General features: G+C 50.0%; 2 protein-coding genes across 25 annotated transcripts in view; one reads left to right on the forward strand and one right to left on the reverse strand.

Annotated features, from left to right (window-relative positions):
• The window catches only part of Prpf18 (pre-mRNA processing factor 18), a 47,785-nt gene extending 29,165 nt beyond the window's left edge, over positions 1-18,620 (forward strand). For 2 of the 9 annotated variants that reach the window (XM_021242059.2, XM_087206811.1), the window contains one exon: positions 12,487-18,620. In XM_021242059.2, coding sequence (XP_021097718.1) covers positions 12,487-12,660 — 174 coding nt within the window. In that variant the 3' untranslated portion in view covers positions 12,661-18,620. Of the gene's footprint in view, positions 1-588; positions 2,363-2,389; positions 4,044-9,013; positions 12,462-12,486 lie in introns of those variants that run through there. The other 7 variants (XM_004861773.3, XM_004861774.3, XM_087206812.1 and 4 more) reach the window with 5 other exon arrangements.
• Positions 13,347-18,990, reverse strand: part of Frmd4a (FERM domain containing 4A) — a 521,224-nt gene continuing 515,580 nt past the window's right edge. For all 16 annotated transcript variants that reach the window (XM_013078471.3, XM_087206807.1, XM_087206806.1 and 13 more), the window contains one exon: positions 13,347-16,261. In XM_013078471.3, coding sequence (XP_012933925.2) covers positions 16,159-16,261 — 103 coding nt within the window. In that variant the 3' untranslated portion in view covers positions 13,347-16,158. The remainder of the gene's footprint in view (positions 16,262-18,990) is intronic.

The following is an 18,990-nucleotide window of genomic DNA, read 5'->3' on the forward strand; positions in this document are numbered from 1 at the left end:
ACACATGATTAGGGATCGTGGCAGGAGAAGCTGGACTGTGAGAAGAAGGAAGAGTCTTACACTAAAACCTGGTTATCACTGGGAGCAACAAAGCAAAACAGAGAGCAGAGTGAGTTGCACGCTCACCCATTGCATTGCCTGGAAAATCCTTCTTAGACAACACCCGAAAGATAACATCTCTGTATGCCCACCCCTAATTCTTAAGTAGCATAGTATGGACAGCCTGAGTACACAGAGGGCTCTGCAGTAAAATACTAAATCGTGTTTTACTGATGGTGACTCTGTTAGATCATACCTCAGTTCACAGAAGTAACTTTATTATTTGGGTCGTCTATTTATTAGGGAACCAAACAGATTTTTCAGGGATTTTGTTGCTTTGTTTCTGGTGATTTCACAGAGCTTAAGAGTCACTTAGGTACACAGGTAAATTACACAGTGAGAGGTGTAAGTGCTTTGTGATGTTCTGGGTATCTGTTATATCAGCATACATTTTTAGGGCATTTTTAATGCTCTCTTTCCAGATTCCCAATGTTTTCTTCTGTTACTGGCTTGTACAAGCACAGCCACCTATTCTGTTCTTCCCACTAGATCATGGTGCTGTTTCTTACTGAAAGAACTGATGATCCGCAGTTGTATTGTACAAGGAAGAAAATGAATTTTGAGGAGCATACTAGTTAAGAACCAGGCAACGTGCTGTCTACTGTACTTTTATACTCAATATCTAATGTTATTCTAGGCCTGTACATAGTCAACTTTTGGCCTACGAGGGTGGGATTTCATTTTCTTATTGTAATGAGAATTGTATGGTTTTAATTTCTGTGAACTCAACGTGAGAAACATTAAAATAGTTTGTGTTAAAAATTATTTTGGAAAAAAAAATTATTTTGGGACTCATTAAGTGCTGTCGTTACTTTTAATAACTAATCAGTATTGCTGAGGGTTATCAGTTTCTGTACAGTTTTGACCAAGTCCCTCATTGTAAACAAGGGTAGGTCGATAGATTGAACAGTTAGTAGGATTCTTTGCTGACTGCAAGTTCTTCCCAGGATTGTTCCGGAGAGTGGTCTGCAGTGGCATGTTGTGAGTGTCCGCCCTTGTCCAGCCTGCTGTACGCTATTACTAAGAATTTGGATAATCACTTGGAAGGCATTGAGAAAGCTAAGGAGAATAAATACCAACTAAAGATTTTTAAAGATCAACTTGAAGAATGAGTTGAGAGAGACTGGATTTATTGATTGATTGCAATGCTGATTTGAACCCAGGGCTTTGCACATGTTAGGGAAACCTACCACTGGGCTGCATCCCAGTGTGACAGTTAACAGTGATTATTATCATCAGTTAAAAAATTAGTTCATTACACACTGGAGAAGAACTGGCCAAATTGCAGCAGAAATGGAAAGAAAGCACTTGAATTTGGTGGAATCAGGGGGAATTCGCTGAGGGGTTTATGGTTGTCCGAAAGGAGCCCAAGATCATGGTAACTGGAGTCGCAGGTACAGAAGAAAGGCCACACAGCAGCTCCTGTGAGCACTGCAGGAGTGGCCAGGCCTCCCTGTGGTACTCTGCTTTCCGTTTGTACTGAGATGTTTTTCTCATGCAATATTTGGTAGGTACAAGAGAATATGTGTAAAATATAAGATACAAAGTCAGTAATAAAACGAACATACAGGAAAGTCTTCTTCCCATTTAAGAACTAGAACATTTTGAAAAGCATTGAATCTGTATTTTCCTCCTCTACCCAGCACTAACCACTGTCCTGAATTTGTTTGTAATTTCCTTGCTTTTTTCAAACTCTATCATGTGTGTATTTCTGGCAGTGTATTTTCCACTTGGTTCTGAACTCATGTGGCCTAGTCTTTCTCAAGCAGATGTCCTCATTGGGACCACAGGATGGGGACACGATTCGCATGGTTCTTTTCTGAGTGTCCCCAGGGACCCTATATCAATGCCACCCGAAATATTAGATGCTTGGGAAAGTTCTCTGTTACCTTCGGTGGTCGCTTAGACTGGAGCGTTAGATCTTAGTTCCCTCTGGGAACCTGGTTGAGGAAGGCTGAATGTTTACTTGTCTCTCAAGTTAATCTTTACTGCTGCAGAGTAAGTATCCTGCCTGTGAGCATATTAAAGTGCCTTCCTGTGTCCCCTACAGATGGGAGTTGGGGTTGTTCCAGTGTCTTTACTGTGTGTTTGTGACGGTGAGCACTGTGCAGCCGGCATTCTGGTCTGTTGTCCGGTGCTCGTGAGCAGACAGGACCACACTGTACTTCCCAGTGGTGCGGCTGGGGTTGCTGCACATCCCGGAGCACTGGCCGCTGGAGTGAGTCCAGAGGCGGGCAGTGAGGAGCGGCACAGCCGACCCTGACCCGCCTTATTTTCTTTATGTTCTTAGGGACTAAAGAGGCTAATGACCATTTGCCAGAAGCACTTCCCCACAGATCCGTCAAAGTGTGTGGAGTACAATGCCCTGTGAGGCTCACACGTGGTGTGCAGCTAACAGTGAGCGGCGTCAGGAAGCTGCACAGACTCCTGGCATCACCCGCAGGAGTGAAGGGGAAGACCGGAGCCCCTGCCTCGGGATTCTCCCTGCAGGCCTGTGGTGGCTCTCACATCTGACTGCAAACTGATTTCTGTGTCCTGCTTTCATTTTACATTGTGAAAAATTAAGTTCTAAAGCCTTTCCCTACAACTTCAATATGCAGACCGCAGTAACAGTTGGGGATCTGAAATGACTGACCTGAAAGTTGGTGGTTAAATAATTAAAAAGAAACATTTGAGGATGGACTTGATTTTTCCATGATTTGCACACCGTCTTTATGTACTATTTATAGAAATATTTTTGTATATTTCAACAAAAATGGAGCCATTGAATGAGAATTTAACCTTTGCCATCTTGCGATGTAATGTAAATGTTGGTGCTGTTTGCTGAAGTATTTTTCTTGTGTTTCAAAGCTTGCCTTTATCTTCAAAAGAGCATACATCATAGTATCTGTCATCTCAGGAAAGAAGAGGATTAAGAGGAAACACAAGTGTGAAAAGCGAAGGCAGCGTATTCTCCCAGCTTACGTTCCAAACAGCGTTAACCCCAGCACGTGGAGTTCTGATGAGGGCGTGGGTCGGGAGTGTGCAGGTGTGAGGGGCGGAACTGCAATGGACCGTGCCCCAGAGGAGGGAGGCCAGGACGGCGGGCACTGGGGCAGACTGTGTGTCCGCTCTCGGCTTGCAGTGTCACCCTGATCGCTGTAACGGTCACTGTTCGAGGAGCCGAGGGGACCTGAGCTCTGCAGCGAGGGAATAGGGTGCCACCAGACCAGCAGGCTGGCAGTGTGAGGTGGGTTAGAGGGAGCTCCCGGAGTCAGCGCCTGCAGCTGCCCATCGCAGCCAGCCAGGTGCTAACAGCATAACAGCAGCACGACGTGGGCAAGTGATCTCATCTCCCTACGCCTCAGCTTACCTTACGGCGGTGGTTATAAGGACGCACCTCCACCGCGTCATTCCTGTGTTCAAGTAAAATAAAATGCTTAGAGCACTGCCTGGCGGGCGATGAGAGGAGAGCTCAGTAAAGAGGAGCTGTGGTGTCATCGTTGCTGCAGTTACTGACCTTTCATGGCCTTGTGCTGAGAGGCAGTGTGTACTCATGTAACAATAATGGTAATACCCATGGCTTTAGCAGCGGCAGCAGTGATGTGAAGTCACGTTAAGCTGTAGGCTCCATGGCTGCTTTATTTCAGCCAGTTCTGCGTTTAGAAGGTAAGGAATGGGAGCTAGAGGCCCCCATTGAGAAAGTCACTTTGGCCACTGGTCCGAACCTGTGTGGAGACACGATTGATTCTGATGGTTACTTGCGTGGAGGTGGCTGAGCCTGGTGTCCTGAATTGAATCTGGGCCCTCCACTTTGGAAGCCTTTTCTTATGATTAAGTTACATAGAATTTGGGGGGAACTTAATAACACAAATGAGAAACAGACTTGGTTAAGATGTGACAACAATTCAGACTTTCGATGTGTGGTTTTGTGTAGGATTTGCTAATAAATACTGTTGAATGAATACTGCTCTAATTATGTTTTCTTCATTCACAGGCCGCAGTATGGGATTTGGTTAATGTCATGTGGCTTCCTATTTGCCCTTAGTTAGTATCCTACATAAGGAAGAGAGTGTATCATGTGACACCAGTACTTCCTGAAACTGACTAGTGTGAATAGCTTGACACAAACTGAGGAGGGGCCATGGTGCACAACACAGTGGTTGTTTGCATTTTGAATCTGGGTGGGGGTAGGCACGTTAAAGAGGTAGATGCCTTCAGAGAAAAGTTTTCTATTGCCCTGAAGTTAAAGATTTTCAGATAACTTCAGATATCAGGAGGAGTTACTGAAAAAATGATCTCCTTCATTCTCCAAATTATGAACATTTTAGGTCAGTAGCTTATATTTATGTTTTGAACTGTTTTGTGAAACAAGGACATATCTTTTGAATTCAGTCACAATTCTGAATAGCTGCATTCTTCCCTTCCTTCTTCCTGGCTCGCCATACATCTGTCTGCTAAAGCTGTCAGGATTCAGATTAGTTGCACAGTTTTCCCTCAGGTAAATCCAGATGCTGCTTGACTTACGCGGGGCTATGTCCCGATACGCCCATTGTGTTGAACATACTGCAATCTGAAAATGCATTTGCCACCACCAGCCTCGTCATAGCTTAGCCTAGACTTCCTTCAGTGTGCCCATGGGTGGACAGGACCACCTAACAATAAACCTGTTGCTCAGTAAGTGTTGGATAACTCAGCATTGTATTGAAGGCAGTGCACCACTGAGCAGTGTCGCGTGTGCACCCTGCACATCACTGGGCTGACGGGGAGATGGGGCCAGTGCTCTCCAGTGACTGGCCTGGCAGAGATCGGACGCCAGGCCCCAAGCACAGTTCCTCCTGAGGGGCTTGCTTTCCCACCACTGGAAGTTGGAAGCTGTGAGTCAGACTGTGGTGGGGGCCGTCTGTGTCCCTTGGGAGTGGCGCTGTCAACTGCAGAGACACCATTGGGATAGTCTGCAGAAATCCGGAAGTCATAGCTCTGATTTCAGTCTTTGGGGACATTTCTGGAGCATAAAGCTGAGGCCAGAGAATGAACACACAGGGAGAGACAGAGGAGTCTGGATCTTGTGGAAGAGGGAGGCAGAGGCCCAGAGAGCAGGGTGCGGCAGGGGGCTGTCACTGACATCTTAGTAACTTGCTTCGGTCTCTGAACGCTCAGAACTTGGAGACCTGGGAAGTAGGTTTGATAACCCTGTGACTTTTTAATGTTAAGCTCATCCTTCTGGTGGTTTCCTGATCTACTTCAGCACTGGGGTTTTATCTCAGTAAATAATTTAGAAATGCAACTGGTTTTGTTGTTGTTGCTGGAAAGTAGTAATTTATTGTGAAAGTGAGCAGCTTGGGAAAGATGAAGAAAAGCATGTTAGAGTCTGGTAGATTTGAGTTTGGGGTTCATGTCCCTGGCTCCTTTGCAGCCACTTAGCCACTCTTTGCATAGCGGGACTGGTGAGCAGAGTGGGGCAGTTTGGATGTAAAGGTGCTGGAGCTGAGCCTGAAGTAGTTTCCTTTGTCTGAACATCTTGATGAGCGTAACTTAATGGGTCGTGGGTCCTCCCTCCCGCAGACAGCCCGTGAAGCCCAAAAGAATAACTTCCCCCCACAGAAGTTCATGGCGTGGTGTCACGTGGGAGCCTGCAGCTCGAAAGCTTTCTCACGGCACATGGATGTAAGAGTTCCGGCTGTCCGGAGAGCCGGAGGGGCCAGCACTGGTCCCAGAGGGTCGCCATGGGAACACTGTCCGGTTTTCAGCTGGTTGTCATCCCAGACTGCATGTCCTTGGCCGAATTACAGCCACATGCTAGTGCTTTAATGCTTAACGGTAACCTTGGGTCTTTCAGAATTTAAAAATAAGTTCTGGCAGTGTGGAGTCATTAGGGGAATGCAGTGTGGTTAGCAGCAACAGCTGTGGTGACCCCATTCAGGATTTTGGAACGATGCTCATTAGAGAAAATGTTTTACATTGACCAAACAGTTTATTATGAAAGGCTTGACTGTTTATTTCTTTTTCTCCATTGTAAACTGAGGTTCTTCATACAAATGCTTAAACTAATCCTCGCATTGCTGATAGGGGTTGCTGCTCAGCAGGGCCACTTCTTTTTGTTTACTTTCTTCTCCTAAGCACCACAGCGCAGCTGAAACCGCTGTCAGCCCTCGGGGCTCTCCTCAGCTGTCCCCAAGGTCTGCCTTCTTGCCTCTCCCAGCGCCAGTTTACAGCCTGCCCTGCTGAAACCTCGAAGTGCTCTTCCCCTAAGACCTGACAAACACTTGGACCCATGAGTCTGCACCTGGCTTAGGTGTTCTGTCCTATGAAACCAGGAGTTAAAGGTGTCGCTTTGGAAATTTTTTTTACCACAACTCAGCAAACGATAGTGTGTTGAGACCAGTATTACACACAATTACATATACAGTATGACTGTTGAAAACACCCTGCTATCAGCAAAGCATCCTGACATTTTCCTATTTAAAAAATGCTGATTGTGACCTCAGTGTACAACCATTGTGAACTCCCCCCCCCCCCCCCCGTGGTACCGGGAATTGAACTCAGGACCTTGTGCTTGCCAGGCAGGCACGGTGCCACTGAGCTACATCTTGGTCCGTGAATAGTAGTTTGAAAACCACTGGTTTAAAGGAATTATCATCAGAGTTAGGAAGGACATGACTTGTCAGAGGAATTTATGGCAAAAAGGACTCTACCTCTTCTTATTTTTCTAATATAGAAGTAACACTCAGCTCTCAAGTTTACTGTGAAACTTAGCAGGTTATAAAACCTAAAATGCTAAGTTCTTCTGAAGCAACAGTTCTTAAATTTAAAATGAGACTTGTCAGAGAGAGAGAAATGAGGTAACAGGCAGCATATGCCCTGTCTAAGGAAACTGGCAGTGCGGGAAGGCTGTAACTTGTTGAGTAAAGCAACATTAAACAAGGCGTCATAAACTGAATTGGAGGTCAGTTAAAGCGGGAGAGGACACGGGGAGTCCAGTATGGTGCCTGGTGCAGGAAAGTGGTTTCAGCCCTTTGAAAATCATTTCTGAAGACCCAAGTAGCACTAGATTACAGAGAATCAGAGTATGATGACATAAATTTTTCACAAACTGAACAACTCTCAAAGTAACCAGCACCCAAATCAGAAAAGTAATATTACTAAGTTGCCAGGAATCTATCCGTGCCTCTTTCTAGTCACAACCGTGGTCCAGATTTCTAACATCAAAATTCTGTCTTGATACATAATTTGCATGCTATGATTTTTATCCATTTAAAGCAAACGATTTTAGTGTTGTACATCTATGGTCACAGTCTTAAGTTTAGAACATTTTCATCACAAAGAAACCCCATTCCTAGTAGTAGACTCTCCCCAGACAGGGGAGAGTTAGTTTTGTCATTTTCCCCCTCCATTTGTCTGTTTGCAGACAGAATCAAACAACACGCTTGACTTCTTTGGTTGTGTTTGGGGTTTCTGACACTTCCTCCTGTTGCGTACCGCTGGGGTTAATTCTCTCTGGTAGCCCCAGTTGTGTGTTCTGCTGTTAGTGACATGTATTGCTGTGTGTTTTCTTCTTGCACAAACATTTCGTGTGCATTTCTTGGTGAATACGACTTTCTGTAGGGTGTATACCAAGATGTGTCTTCTGGGACATAGGGTATGTGTACATTCACGCATAGAGATCCTGGCACACTTTCCAAGGGGCGTGCACCAGTTTATGCTCCCACGAGAAGCGTTTGAGAATCCTGGTTATTCCTCATCTGGCCACACTTGGTATATACTCTGTTCTTTTCATTTTATCCTTCTGGTGGGTTTACTGTTATCATATTGCAGATTTGATTTGCATTTCCTTGACCAATAAAGTTGAGTACCTTTTTCATGTTTAATGGCCATTTGACTATTTTATGAAGTTCCTATTCACGACTAATCCCCACCCACCCCCACTTTTTCCCTATGGAGTTGTCTGCTTCTTCTTACTGATTTATAGTTCTTTGTATATTCTGCTAGATGTAGGATTGCAGTGGTCCCTACACTCTGTGGCATATACTGGATTACTTTTGTGTGCAACAGGGCAATAATGACTAGCTTGGGGCTAACGTAATCAGCTACCTTTGACAGATTTCATAAAATATCGTGTCAGTTTTAAAGAATGGAATTATTTCTCCTATTTAGTGCTGTCATCAGATGGCATGCCTAAGAATATAGGGTTTGAGAGAAGAGGAAAAGTGAATTTTTGTAGTTTATGTTAAATTTTAGTCCTGTAAGGTTATTGCTTTACTGAAGATTTGACTATCTTTGTCTTGTGTGCTGGCTCCTGTGCCCTGTGTCTGTCTTTGCTAACCCTATTTTTCTCTTCTTTAGCAGTACAATTCTAACCCAGAGCTGCATCATGCACAGTTAAAACTACTCGCTCATAGGACCCTTTGTGGATGTGGTTGCGCCTGTGATGTGCTTCTCCCAACGAGAGAGGGTTAGGGTTTCTTTGATGGGACTTCCATAAAACCTGCGTTTCTAAGAGAAAGACCGACCCTGGCCGACACGTGCTTTGCCCTTTCCCTGCAGTCGTGACGCATAGGCCTCGGCAGCTGTCCTGGGAGAACATGCTGAAGATGGCAGAGCCAGAGAAAGCCTGGTTTTTTGGTGGCATTATGGAGTCAGTTTAGGGTTTCTGATGTTTACTTGATTTATTGGCGAATCAGAACCAACAGGAAATATGGATACATAGGTTTGTGTGCATATATGTGTAATTACGTGGTTACACAATCAGCGCAGTTACGGAGGCCGAGAAGTCCCTTCCTGTGACCTGCTGTCTGCAAATCTGAGAGCAGTGTGTGAATTCCCGTCTAAGCCCAAAGGATTTCAGACTAGGAGAGGTGATGGTGTAAGTTCCACCAGAAAGCAGGAGGAGGCGAATGTCCTAGCTCCGGCAGTGACCCCCTTTTGTTCTGTTCAGGCCTCCAGCCAATGGACGGTGCCCACCTGCTTTACTCAGTTTGCCGATCCCAGTGTTGATCTCACCCTCACGGACACACCCAGAATAATGTCCACCCAAGTACCTGAGCACCCCATGTCCCTGTCAAATTGGCTCATAAAAACCATCACAGCCGCCTTCTTCCAGGATCCATGTGATAGGAGCATGCCCTGGGTAAGCTGCAGTTGAATTTTCATTCTGTTTGCTTTACCTCCATCCCTTAGTGACACACGCCACACTTCGTGGCCTTCAGACTCAGTGTGGATTGGCAGGCATGTGTCAGAATCTGACTCTGCTGCATTCTCCTGAGATACACATAAATCCGACAGCATTCGTTTGAATGGTGCTGTGCATTCTGGTACAGCATGATTTTAGTTAGAGAAAAGCCACAAATCAAACTGATGTCGAGGGAAGCTCAAGGACAGCTGAGTATGAAGCAGACGCCGAAGGAGTTGTGGCCGGGTGTCAGGATCCTCAGGCATCCAGGCTTTGGATAGAAGCATCTAGCTCTTGTTCCTCATGGACTTTCCAAATGTCCATTGAAGTGAGAAGTGACTTCCAGAGGAATGAGCTCTTCTGAGTGCCCGGTAAGGATGTGAACAATGTTTGAGGAAATACATGGTTGTAATTTGACCATCTTGGGAAAGGTAACTTGATGTGCTCTGCCTTTTGCTATTACCACAGTTCCTTCTGAGGCTGGTTCATGTTGCCCTGGCAGGGCCTCCAAGATACATAGGTTTTAGGGTCCATTATATAGTTTTTAAGAATTGAAAATATGTTTGTCCTCTCTGTGGTAGCAGGAGATTCGGGAGGTCTCAGACTTAGTCTTTCAGTTCACCCTGAGGAACTGGAGGGACGCTGAGGAGCCGAGACTCAGGAGGGAAGTCTCGACTTCCTTCTCATCAGCAGGTGTGCAGGTGGTGAAGCTGCTGTCTCTCAGCTCCAAGCACACCTCTGGACTGCAAACCACAATTCTGCTCTTCTGGCTGCCATCTGGGAGGTCGAACCAAGAGCGACACCTGAAAGGCCGGAAGCTGGAGGGGGAGAGGGGCCCAGCTGTTCCGCTTCTCCCTGTCCCGACCGCAGTGGCCCGGCAGCGTTCAGCTGCACAGGGACAGTGCGCTCCTGTTCACTCCTGAAGGAGGAGCTGCTTCCAGCTCGCAGGCTTCATCCTGCCGGCCAGCTCACCCTCCCGAGAGATCTGTGTCCCAGCTCTGTGGGTCTCAGGCTCCCGCGGCACAAGCTGGGTGGCGTCCACTGCGGACAGGTTTGACCCCATCTCCACAGGGCCCTCCTCCAAGCCCCTGAGCTCTTGGCTCTGTTTCCTAGCCCTGAGCATAGACACTGCTTCCATTTGTTGCCTCTTTCCTGAGGGCCCCATGTTGCCTGCTCACCTCTGCTACCTGGTTAACACTTTACATGAAATCACGTCTGTGAAAGTACTTGGTTTGATCCTGGTTTCCTGGTGTCACAGGCCTGAAGGACCCGTAGGACCCAGGGACACCAAGCCCAGGCTTGCACGGGCCAGCCCCTCTTGCACGCACACGAAGCGTGGATGGACTGTCCCTAGGCTGACTCACCCCGCCACCCCTTGGCACAGCTGGGCCTGGGGAAGCTTGTTGTGAAGCCCTGCCCTCAGCCCTCCTTGAGTCCCAGCCTGCCTTTTCCTGTCTCGAGTCCTTCCGCTCGCCTCCGGATCCGTCCTCGCCGCGCCAGTCCCTCTCACCTGCACCTCCTGCTCTGCTACACGCGGTCCTCCTGCTGCCCTCCATGGCAAAACCCACATGGGTCTTGCAAACACGGTCTCTGCTGTGCCTGGCTAGTGTCGCCTGGGCAGTCACCTCTGCGTGTCCCGTCAGAGGGACCCTCGCTGCTGTGGCCCTAATGCCTGTGACCGCTCTGTGCCGGCTCAACCAGCCTCTCCCTCCCCTCTCGCTTGGAGGTAGCCTGGCTGACGCGCATCCGGCTGGACGTGGAGGGTGATCGAGCACCACGCCTACCCCACGTTTGTCAGCATCCTGCCGACCTGCCGGGACGGTAGCAGAAGCGGAGTTCCTCCTGCCACAGGCTAAATCTCCCACTGACCCTGCTTTTTTTTAGTCCCTTCCTAATGTGTTATGCAACTTTGTTTTCTCTCTCCTTTTACCCCTGTGTAATGTAAGGCAGGGAATTCATACCCGTTTTGTCTGCTGCAGATGTGAGTCCAAGATCTTTGGCCTGAGCGCTGGGAGGCCAGAGCTGCCTGGAACTAAGCTGAGGAAAGCTCTGAATGGAGCAGGCCAGGAGCTCACTTCTGGATGTCAGACACATTAGACGTCCGCTCGGGATGTTCCAGGCTGAGAGGAGGTGTCGGCAGCATATGGATGGCTAGGAAATGGGCGGTCCCAGGATGGAGGCTTAGGACACTCCGAGTTCAGGGAGAAGAGGAAAACTATCGAGACTGAAAGCAGAGCCCTGAACCGTGGTAGGAAGAGAGCCAGGAGGAGAGGTTTCAGTGAAGCTGGGGGCGCCAGCCGAATCCCACATTGCTGGTAAAACACGAAATGGCCGGGAATTCGCCACTGGATTTGACACTGCAAGAACCAACCTTGACAGGAGTGGGTGTGGTCCGGTGGGGAAGGTGTGGTTGGAATAGGTTTGAGAGGCAGTGGGTGAGTGAGGGAGAAATAAACGAGACAGATGGGCTTCTGCTAGAGAGAGACTCGGCGCAGGGATCGCCTGGGAGCTGTCGGCTACTCTCCAGTCTCTCCCTCCGGCGTTCTGCAGCCAGGCCCTTCGCCCGCCTCAGCCTCTGCCTCTGCCCGAGGCTCCGCACGTTCATCTCATCCGAGACGAGGCGACTCTCCTCCTCCCCGTGACCGTCAGTGACCTTTCATGGGTCACCTCAGTGCAGGCCCAGCTGTCCCGCCCCGAGCACATCAACTTCCGAGGCTGGGACGTGAGGTGGCACTGATGGGGCAGCGGCCCCTGCCTCCTGCCTGGTCCGCCTCGGGGGCTCCCACACACTGCTGGCTTTGGGGTTTACATGGAGCTTCCTGAGCCGGGCGAAAGGCAAGGGCTGGCTGTCTCTAATACTCTCTTCCGGAACTGGCTGTCTACTCTTCTCAGATCAAAGCGGGGACGGGGGGCATCTTGCACTGTGCGGAGAGGGAGGCGGGTCAGAGGGAGGGGTGTGTGCAGGCCAGCAGGTGGGGAGGAGGAGGAGGACAGCCATGCTGCCTCCTGGTACCCCGCTCTCCTGCGACAGGTAACCAGAGAGGAGAGCACAGACTCACCTGAGCGGTGCCACATTACACGTGAAAGACATGCACACACTTCACCTCTTGGCGTAGATTATTTTGAGATGTAGGGGGAAAGCGGGCTCCAGGCTCTCCCCAGGCCACCGTCAGGGCTGAGGTGCTCAGCAGACTGGGTCCAGTGGATCCAGATTCTCAGCAGATCCTTTTCCTTTCTAGGTGCCGTCAGCCAGCCTGTGCTCACAGGCTGGTGTGCAGCAAGGGCTCGCCTTGCAGGGAGTTCTGGAGCCAGACCCAGTTTCCTGCAGCTTCCCCGATGAGGGCCAGGGGCTGTGCCTGCAGCCCGGAGCCTGTCGCTCTGGAGCTACAACCTGGATGGGCCAGGGGACTTGAGCAGCGGGGCACACAGGGTGAACAGGAGTGGTCATAAAGGGCCTGGGCATCTAGGGAGATTCCTGATCCCACAGCAGACGGGAGACCACGGAGACAGACTAGGACCAGTCGCAGCCCTCACCTCGTGGAGTCCTCCTACCATGGGCCATCCTGTGGGTCAGTATGCACGACAGCACAAATAACGAAATAATGTCCTGCAGGACTGACCTCTAATCTCAGAGCCTTTACATATTAAAAATAATACATGATTTACACTACTATCCTGTATCATTTACAAAAGGAAACCAGAGTAAGAGGTTTCCTAAACCTGTCTTCATTGTCTAGTAAGGCAACATGAATGCTAAGCGTAGGTTGATGATAAAAAATAAATGAGCCAGCGGGGCATGGCGGTGGCTTCCTGAAATCCCAGGCTATGCCAGCAGGGTCCCTCGGGGGGTGGGGGGGGTGGCTAGGATGCGGCAGTGGTACAGTGGCCTTGGGTTCAACTCCTGGCACAAAAAAGCCCAATGAGGACACAGGCACCGAAATTATAGATTCCTGGAGCATGATTATGCATTTATCACTTAGAAACAAAATCTCCAAGGGGCAACTGGAATCTTTTCATTTTGAAAATGCTTTAATAAGTGTTGACAACACTGTTTTTGCAAAATGTAAAGGTACTATACAAATTCTTAATACAAAAAGAATAAATTAAAAGCAGATTTCTTTTTAATTCTGCAACTTTGTCTACAACATACATTTTTTTCATTGACGACAGCGGAACAGAACCCAGTAAATCATTTTACATGCTCTACAGTCAGTCTCAGGAGCAACCTAATCTTTTCCCGTGATCAGAGTCCATTTTACACAACTTGTAATAAACTATTGACATTAATGGGTATGTAAAACTTCACACCTAGTTACCTAAGCAGTAATTGGTCGTCAGATAGCACCTGGGGGGGGGGTTGCTATGTGTAGAACTAAACTAACTGAATGAAAACAGATGGGGATTTTAACAGTTCCAACACTCACCTGCGTGTAACAATGAAAACAAAAGGACCTCGCTCACAACACAGTCTGCGGTTAGCATCTTCACCAGACGGGCTAACAGGCGGCTTCTCACCAACAGGGCTTGCTGTCTGTCAGACCAGGGCCTCATACTCCGTCTTACTTTGTTTTAAAGAAATAGGGATATAAAGAGTTTGCAAGTGCTTGTATACATAACTACAGCATGTCCCACCGCACTGACCACTGATCCTGTTAGTCTTGGGGGGCTAACGTGCTATGTACATCTCACTAACAACACAGCCAAACAGTAAAACCTGTTTTACTTAAATCTCCGTCTTTACTAACAGACTCATGATGTTTGCTGGAACTGTGACTCCTGCTCCCACTCCATTCCTTCTGCCCCCAGATCTAAAATGTAATCTGAATGTTTGCAGGAATTCCTCCTCATCCTGCACGTGAACTGGGCTAAAAGCGTGGCCCGCTTTACTGCAATTCGGTTCCCAGTCACTGCACACGTCGGACAGCCCATAGCCGTGTGAGCTTGTCACCTCTCCACTCCCTCTTGACTTTTCCTGTCGCACAGTTCAGTCTCATTATTCATGTGTCTCCTTTTGGGAAAAGGAGAATGACCCAATGTATGTTTCCAAATGGAGAAGGGGGAACCCACCCCCTCTAAGACTCACAAATCTGCTCTTTAAAGCTCTGTCAAAATAAAAGCACCCCCCCCCCCGCCCCAGTCAGGCCCCAGATTCACTTGGTAACACCGCAGCCAACTTCTGTTAATCCCGTAGTTTGCCCCTGGAGTGTCCGTCCCGGGACACTCCAGGTCCCTCCCACAGCTGGAATCCTCAGCCCAGCTGTGCCCAGCCAGGCACTGGCCCGGGGTCTTGCAGAGAAATGCAGGAGGTGCGCCCGCCTGGGGCCCACTCTCGCCGTGGAGGCTCCGCTCCTTCCGGGGCGCACTGAGCCCAGCCGCACAGGTGGGGCGCAGCAGGGCAGTGAGTTCGTGGGCGACCATCCTAACCCGCTTGGCCTGGGAGCCTCTTGTTACTCTGGGATGCCGCACACATGAAAAACAAGGATTTCCCTTTTGATGCTACAGCTAACTTTAGTTTTGCTTCCCCACAAAACTAGCCCCACGCTGGCTCCCGTCCCGTCCCGGGCCTGGCCGGCAGATGCCTTCCCAACAGGAAGTCGGAACCGAGGAGAACCCGCACCCTCAACTGCGCCAAGGAGCGAGCGCCACGCGCCACCTGCACGAGACCCTCACGTGCCTTCACGAGCGACCCGACTGAGATCGGGCACTTGTTAGTTAGCAGAGAAGTCCTCTGAGGCCTTTGCAGACTGATGGCTTCACGGCTGTGTATTAAGCACAGCTCAAAACACAGGTAAAGGAGCAGCTCCTGCACGTTTGCTTCCTTCTTGTGCCCCCTTGGTGTCTGCAGACTCGGGTGTTGCACCGCGGTGACAGATGCTGCTGTAGGTGCGCGGGCCTTTCGGGAGCTGAGTTTTTGTCCACCCTGCTCTGCCCACTGGCTAGCAGACGTGTAAGACCTTCCTGCCTAAGGGCAGAGTTGGCCAGAAGTCGCATCTGAGCTCTTGGCCACACAAGTGCTGACAAACATAAAATGAGCCACGACAGGTAAACACGCGAATGGGTTGCAATGTGCTTTTCCCTTGGTTTCCCATAAAATAGAAGGAAACGAAATGCCTTGTGCAAAAAATAGGTTACGCTTTTACTGGCTGTCCAGCGATGCGCCTACAGACCTCCAGGGCTCTCGGGTGGGCGGCTGAGCCCTGCACAGCGGGCTCCTCCCCATGGTCGGTTCTGCTTGGTGTCCGGACAGCTAAGTGGGGTCGGTGTGCAGGGCCTCGTGGGGAAGGAGTGGGCTGCCAGGGAGGGGGTCATGAGGACGAGATTTGCAGATGGCTGACTTCCGCTTGTGGTGTGCAGGCGTGCTTTGGAATGGCAAAGAAGTTTCCTTGCGGAGAGAAAGTCTCCGTCTTGGCCGCTTCCTCAGTTCGCTTTTGTTTAATCTTTGGCAGCGCAGAACTGGCTGGTCCTAATGCAGCTCGGAAGTGCTGGGCTCCCTCCCTCGCTCGCCCACCCGCCCGCACGCACGCCCAGGCCGGCTCACTAGGACGTTCCGGGGAATCCCGCCTCTCCGAAGTGTCTGGCCGGCTGATGAGGACAGGCTGGTCTCCCTCCATGTTCTCCGCCAGTGCTGCGTGTCCGCGGGAGTGTCACGCCAGCCAGAGACCCCGACAGCTCCTGGCTTGGGGGAGCCACCAAGGTGCCACTGAGGACTGCTGTCTGGCCCTCTGTGGATGACAGCGCCCAGGGACACAGTGGGACCGGAAGCTTCCCGAATGTCTCCTCAGTCAGGCTTCCGAGGGTGAAGGGGGCACGGAGACGAAGAGGAACAGTGCTCAGGGCTGAGGCTGGTGCAGGTGACGGTACGTCTGGGTAAGGCAGACAGAGGCAGTGAGGTCAGAGCGGGCCGGGCTGGCTCACACGAGGGTCCCGGGCTTGGCTTTCTCCTGCCCGTACCACTGGACGTCTGCTAGTTCTGGATAGAGGGAGGAATCCGGGAAGCAGCTGTCACTGTAGCTCCTACGGGGATCGAGAAGGGAGACCAGCAGTGAGGGGCCTGGTGCAGGGCCAGGGAGGGCGGCAGGCACCCTCCACCCCCCAGGAGAGCGCTCACGGGACAGCGGAGCCCAGGCAGAGGGGACCCGCACCCGGAACCTGGGGCGGAGGGGAACGCAAGCCAAGGCTCACGTCCCAGTCACCAGGGAACCCTCGAGGGACTTGGCCTGGGGTGCTCAGCTTCCCCCGAGCGGCTCCATGCAGCCGGGCTGGCTGCCCCTGGGCTGTGCTCCTCAGGACGGCTTCTCCCCAGGACCGTGACGGAGCTGCCTCCATGAGACCCGAGGGGGACCAGATTTCACCGGAGGATTTTCACTCCGTCCCAGAAAGATGTTCTGAGTGTGAAGCTTCCCTACAGTGCAAGTGAGGTGATATTCTGAATCGAGTTCCAACGCTCTTTATTCTAAATCACATGTACTTTTCACTATAAAAAAGAATTTCTTTAAAATATACAGGGAGGGCTGGGTGTGTAGCTCAGTCGTATTCAGTACGCACAGAGTCCTGGGTTCTATCCCTAGGGCCAAAAAATAAAATACATAGGAAAGTGGCTGGGCGTGGTGGCACACGCCTGTAACCCCAACACTTGGGAGGCTGAGGCAGGAGGGTTGCTGTGAGTTCGAGGCCAGCCTGGGCTCCACAGTGAGTTCAAGGCCAGCCTGAACTAATAGCGAGACCTTGTCTCGAAAAAATCAAAACTAAAAAACCCCAAAAAACTAAACAAAACAAAAATAAAATATACAGGAAAGTTTACACAAGGAAATAAAAGGCTTCCAAAACCAAAAAAGTATTTCAAGTAGGCATCACACCTGAGATTGGGTAGAAGTAATTCTTTTGTGTGTGTGGTAGTGGGGATTGAACTCAGGACCCTGCACTTGCGAGGCAGGCACAATGTCGCTGAGCTAAGTCCCCACCCCCAGGTAGAGGTAATTCTTAAAGATTAAGAAATGAACCCAGACATGCTGAAGCCAAGGGTTATTCCCAGGGATCATGATTAGGGGCAGCGGCTCATCTCCATCGACCCCAAACCAGCTCCTCCACTCCCCTCCCTGAAGCTGATGTCCCCGTGCCCATCGCTGGGGACACCATCGAGGCTGGGTGTCAGGAACAGACCCCCATCCAACACGGTCAAAGAAAAAGAGAGTACCAACTCCGCACGAGGCGTGTAGATGTTACGGACCGTGAGCATGTACTAATACAAAATTTAAAAATAACAGATTAGATTTGAGGAGTTTAAGAACATCTTAAACATTTCTCGAACCAGTTTACACTGACAAGAATCAGTCATTCTCCTCTTTTCTGTCTCATCTGCTGACTTTTCTAGGGGTGAATGGACGAAGGTGCTTTGTAAATGTTTCTCACCTGGCCTAAAAAAAAGTCCCTGAACACTAGACAGTTCCTAGGTAGATTTTAATGAGTCTTGAGCTTGGCTCATTGGAAATACACTGGGTTAATTCTGCGTAAATGTGGTTTCTGAGGCGAAAGAACCAGACGCCCTCATAGGATAGCAGCCATGGTGTCTGTTTAGGTGGTAAATGGAGGATTCTGTTACATCCTCCCTTGAATGAATGTTCTCCGCATCCTGACGGAACTGACCTGTGCAGTGCGACCGAGGGGCTGAGAAACTTCCTACAGGAAAGACAGCTGGCCCTGCAGGGGCCATGTGTTATTCCGCTGGGGTCAGTGCCCTCCAGCCACGGCACACGTTCGCGGCATGGGTCCCAGGTCTGCAGTGAGCGCCCTCAGCCACAGCCACTGCTCAGAGGTAGCCAAGCCAGGCCGAGCGGCTCTGAAGCTACAAGGACATGGTTTCCTCCAACACACAAGGCTACTGGGAGCAGAGCTATGGATGGAAGGAGGCCTGCCGAGCCCTGGCCTAGTTTCCGCTTCCCAGGTACACCTGCCAACATGCACACTTACGTGCTTAAGCTTGCTGAACTGGTCTTATTTTGATCAACAACTAATACCAGCACATTTAAATAGTTTCTTAGAAATAGAAATCCATTGCTGATAAAAATGTGATCTGGCCCTCTCTGGGACAAACCTGCCCTCGGTGCTGGCCCAGCCAAGGCCTCTGATCTGGAGCCAGACAGGGAATGCACACCTCCCTCACCATTAGCGGAGCTGTGGCTCACACCTGCTCGGCACGGGAGGTGGGCAGAGTGTGAGTGTGAGATCTTGTGGGGAGGGATTTCAACAAAACGACTTAAAAATTGTATAAATTGCCAGGGATGTAGCTCAGTGGCAACACATCTGCCTCGCAAGCATGAGGTCCTGAGCTTGATCCCCCGCACGGGAAAATAAATAAATAAATAAATTTAATAAATTGATTTTGTAAGTGTGTGTTTCATCAATGGCTTAGCCTCCTCGCTTACTGAATGTTGAGCAACCCTTTCTCACCATATCTTACTAACAAGAAATAAAATTTAACTTACAAAACCAGTGGGTGGGACGCAGAACATGCTGCAGGGGTCACAGAGCCAGGCAGACCAGACGGGGCCTCTAGGTCCGGCCTCCCTGCCGTGGGCATGGGCAGCACGCATTTGAGAAGAATCACTTCACGCGCACTGGGCTCAACCACCGCCTCAAAGCAGTGTCATTCTCCAGCGCCCTCGGCAGGGGCTCTGTCCACCACAGGGCGGGTGGGCAGCTGCTGCTCTCAGGCTACTGCCCCTCTCTGTCTCTTGCCTCCAGCA

This window comes from Heterocephalus glaber, unplaced genomic scaffold (genome assembly GCF_053883595.1).
Source record: "Heterocephalus glaber isolate CG9 unplaced genomic scaffold, H.glaber_assembly_v1.0 deba00000738, whole genome shotgun sequence".
In the NCBI taxonomy this organism is placed as follows: domain Eukaryota; kingdom Metazoa; phylum Chordata; class Mammalia; order Rodentia; family Bathyergidae; genus Heterocephalus; species Heterocephalus glaber.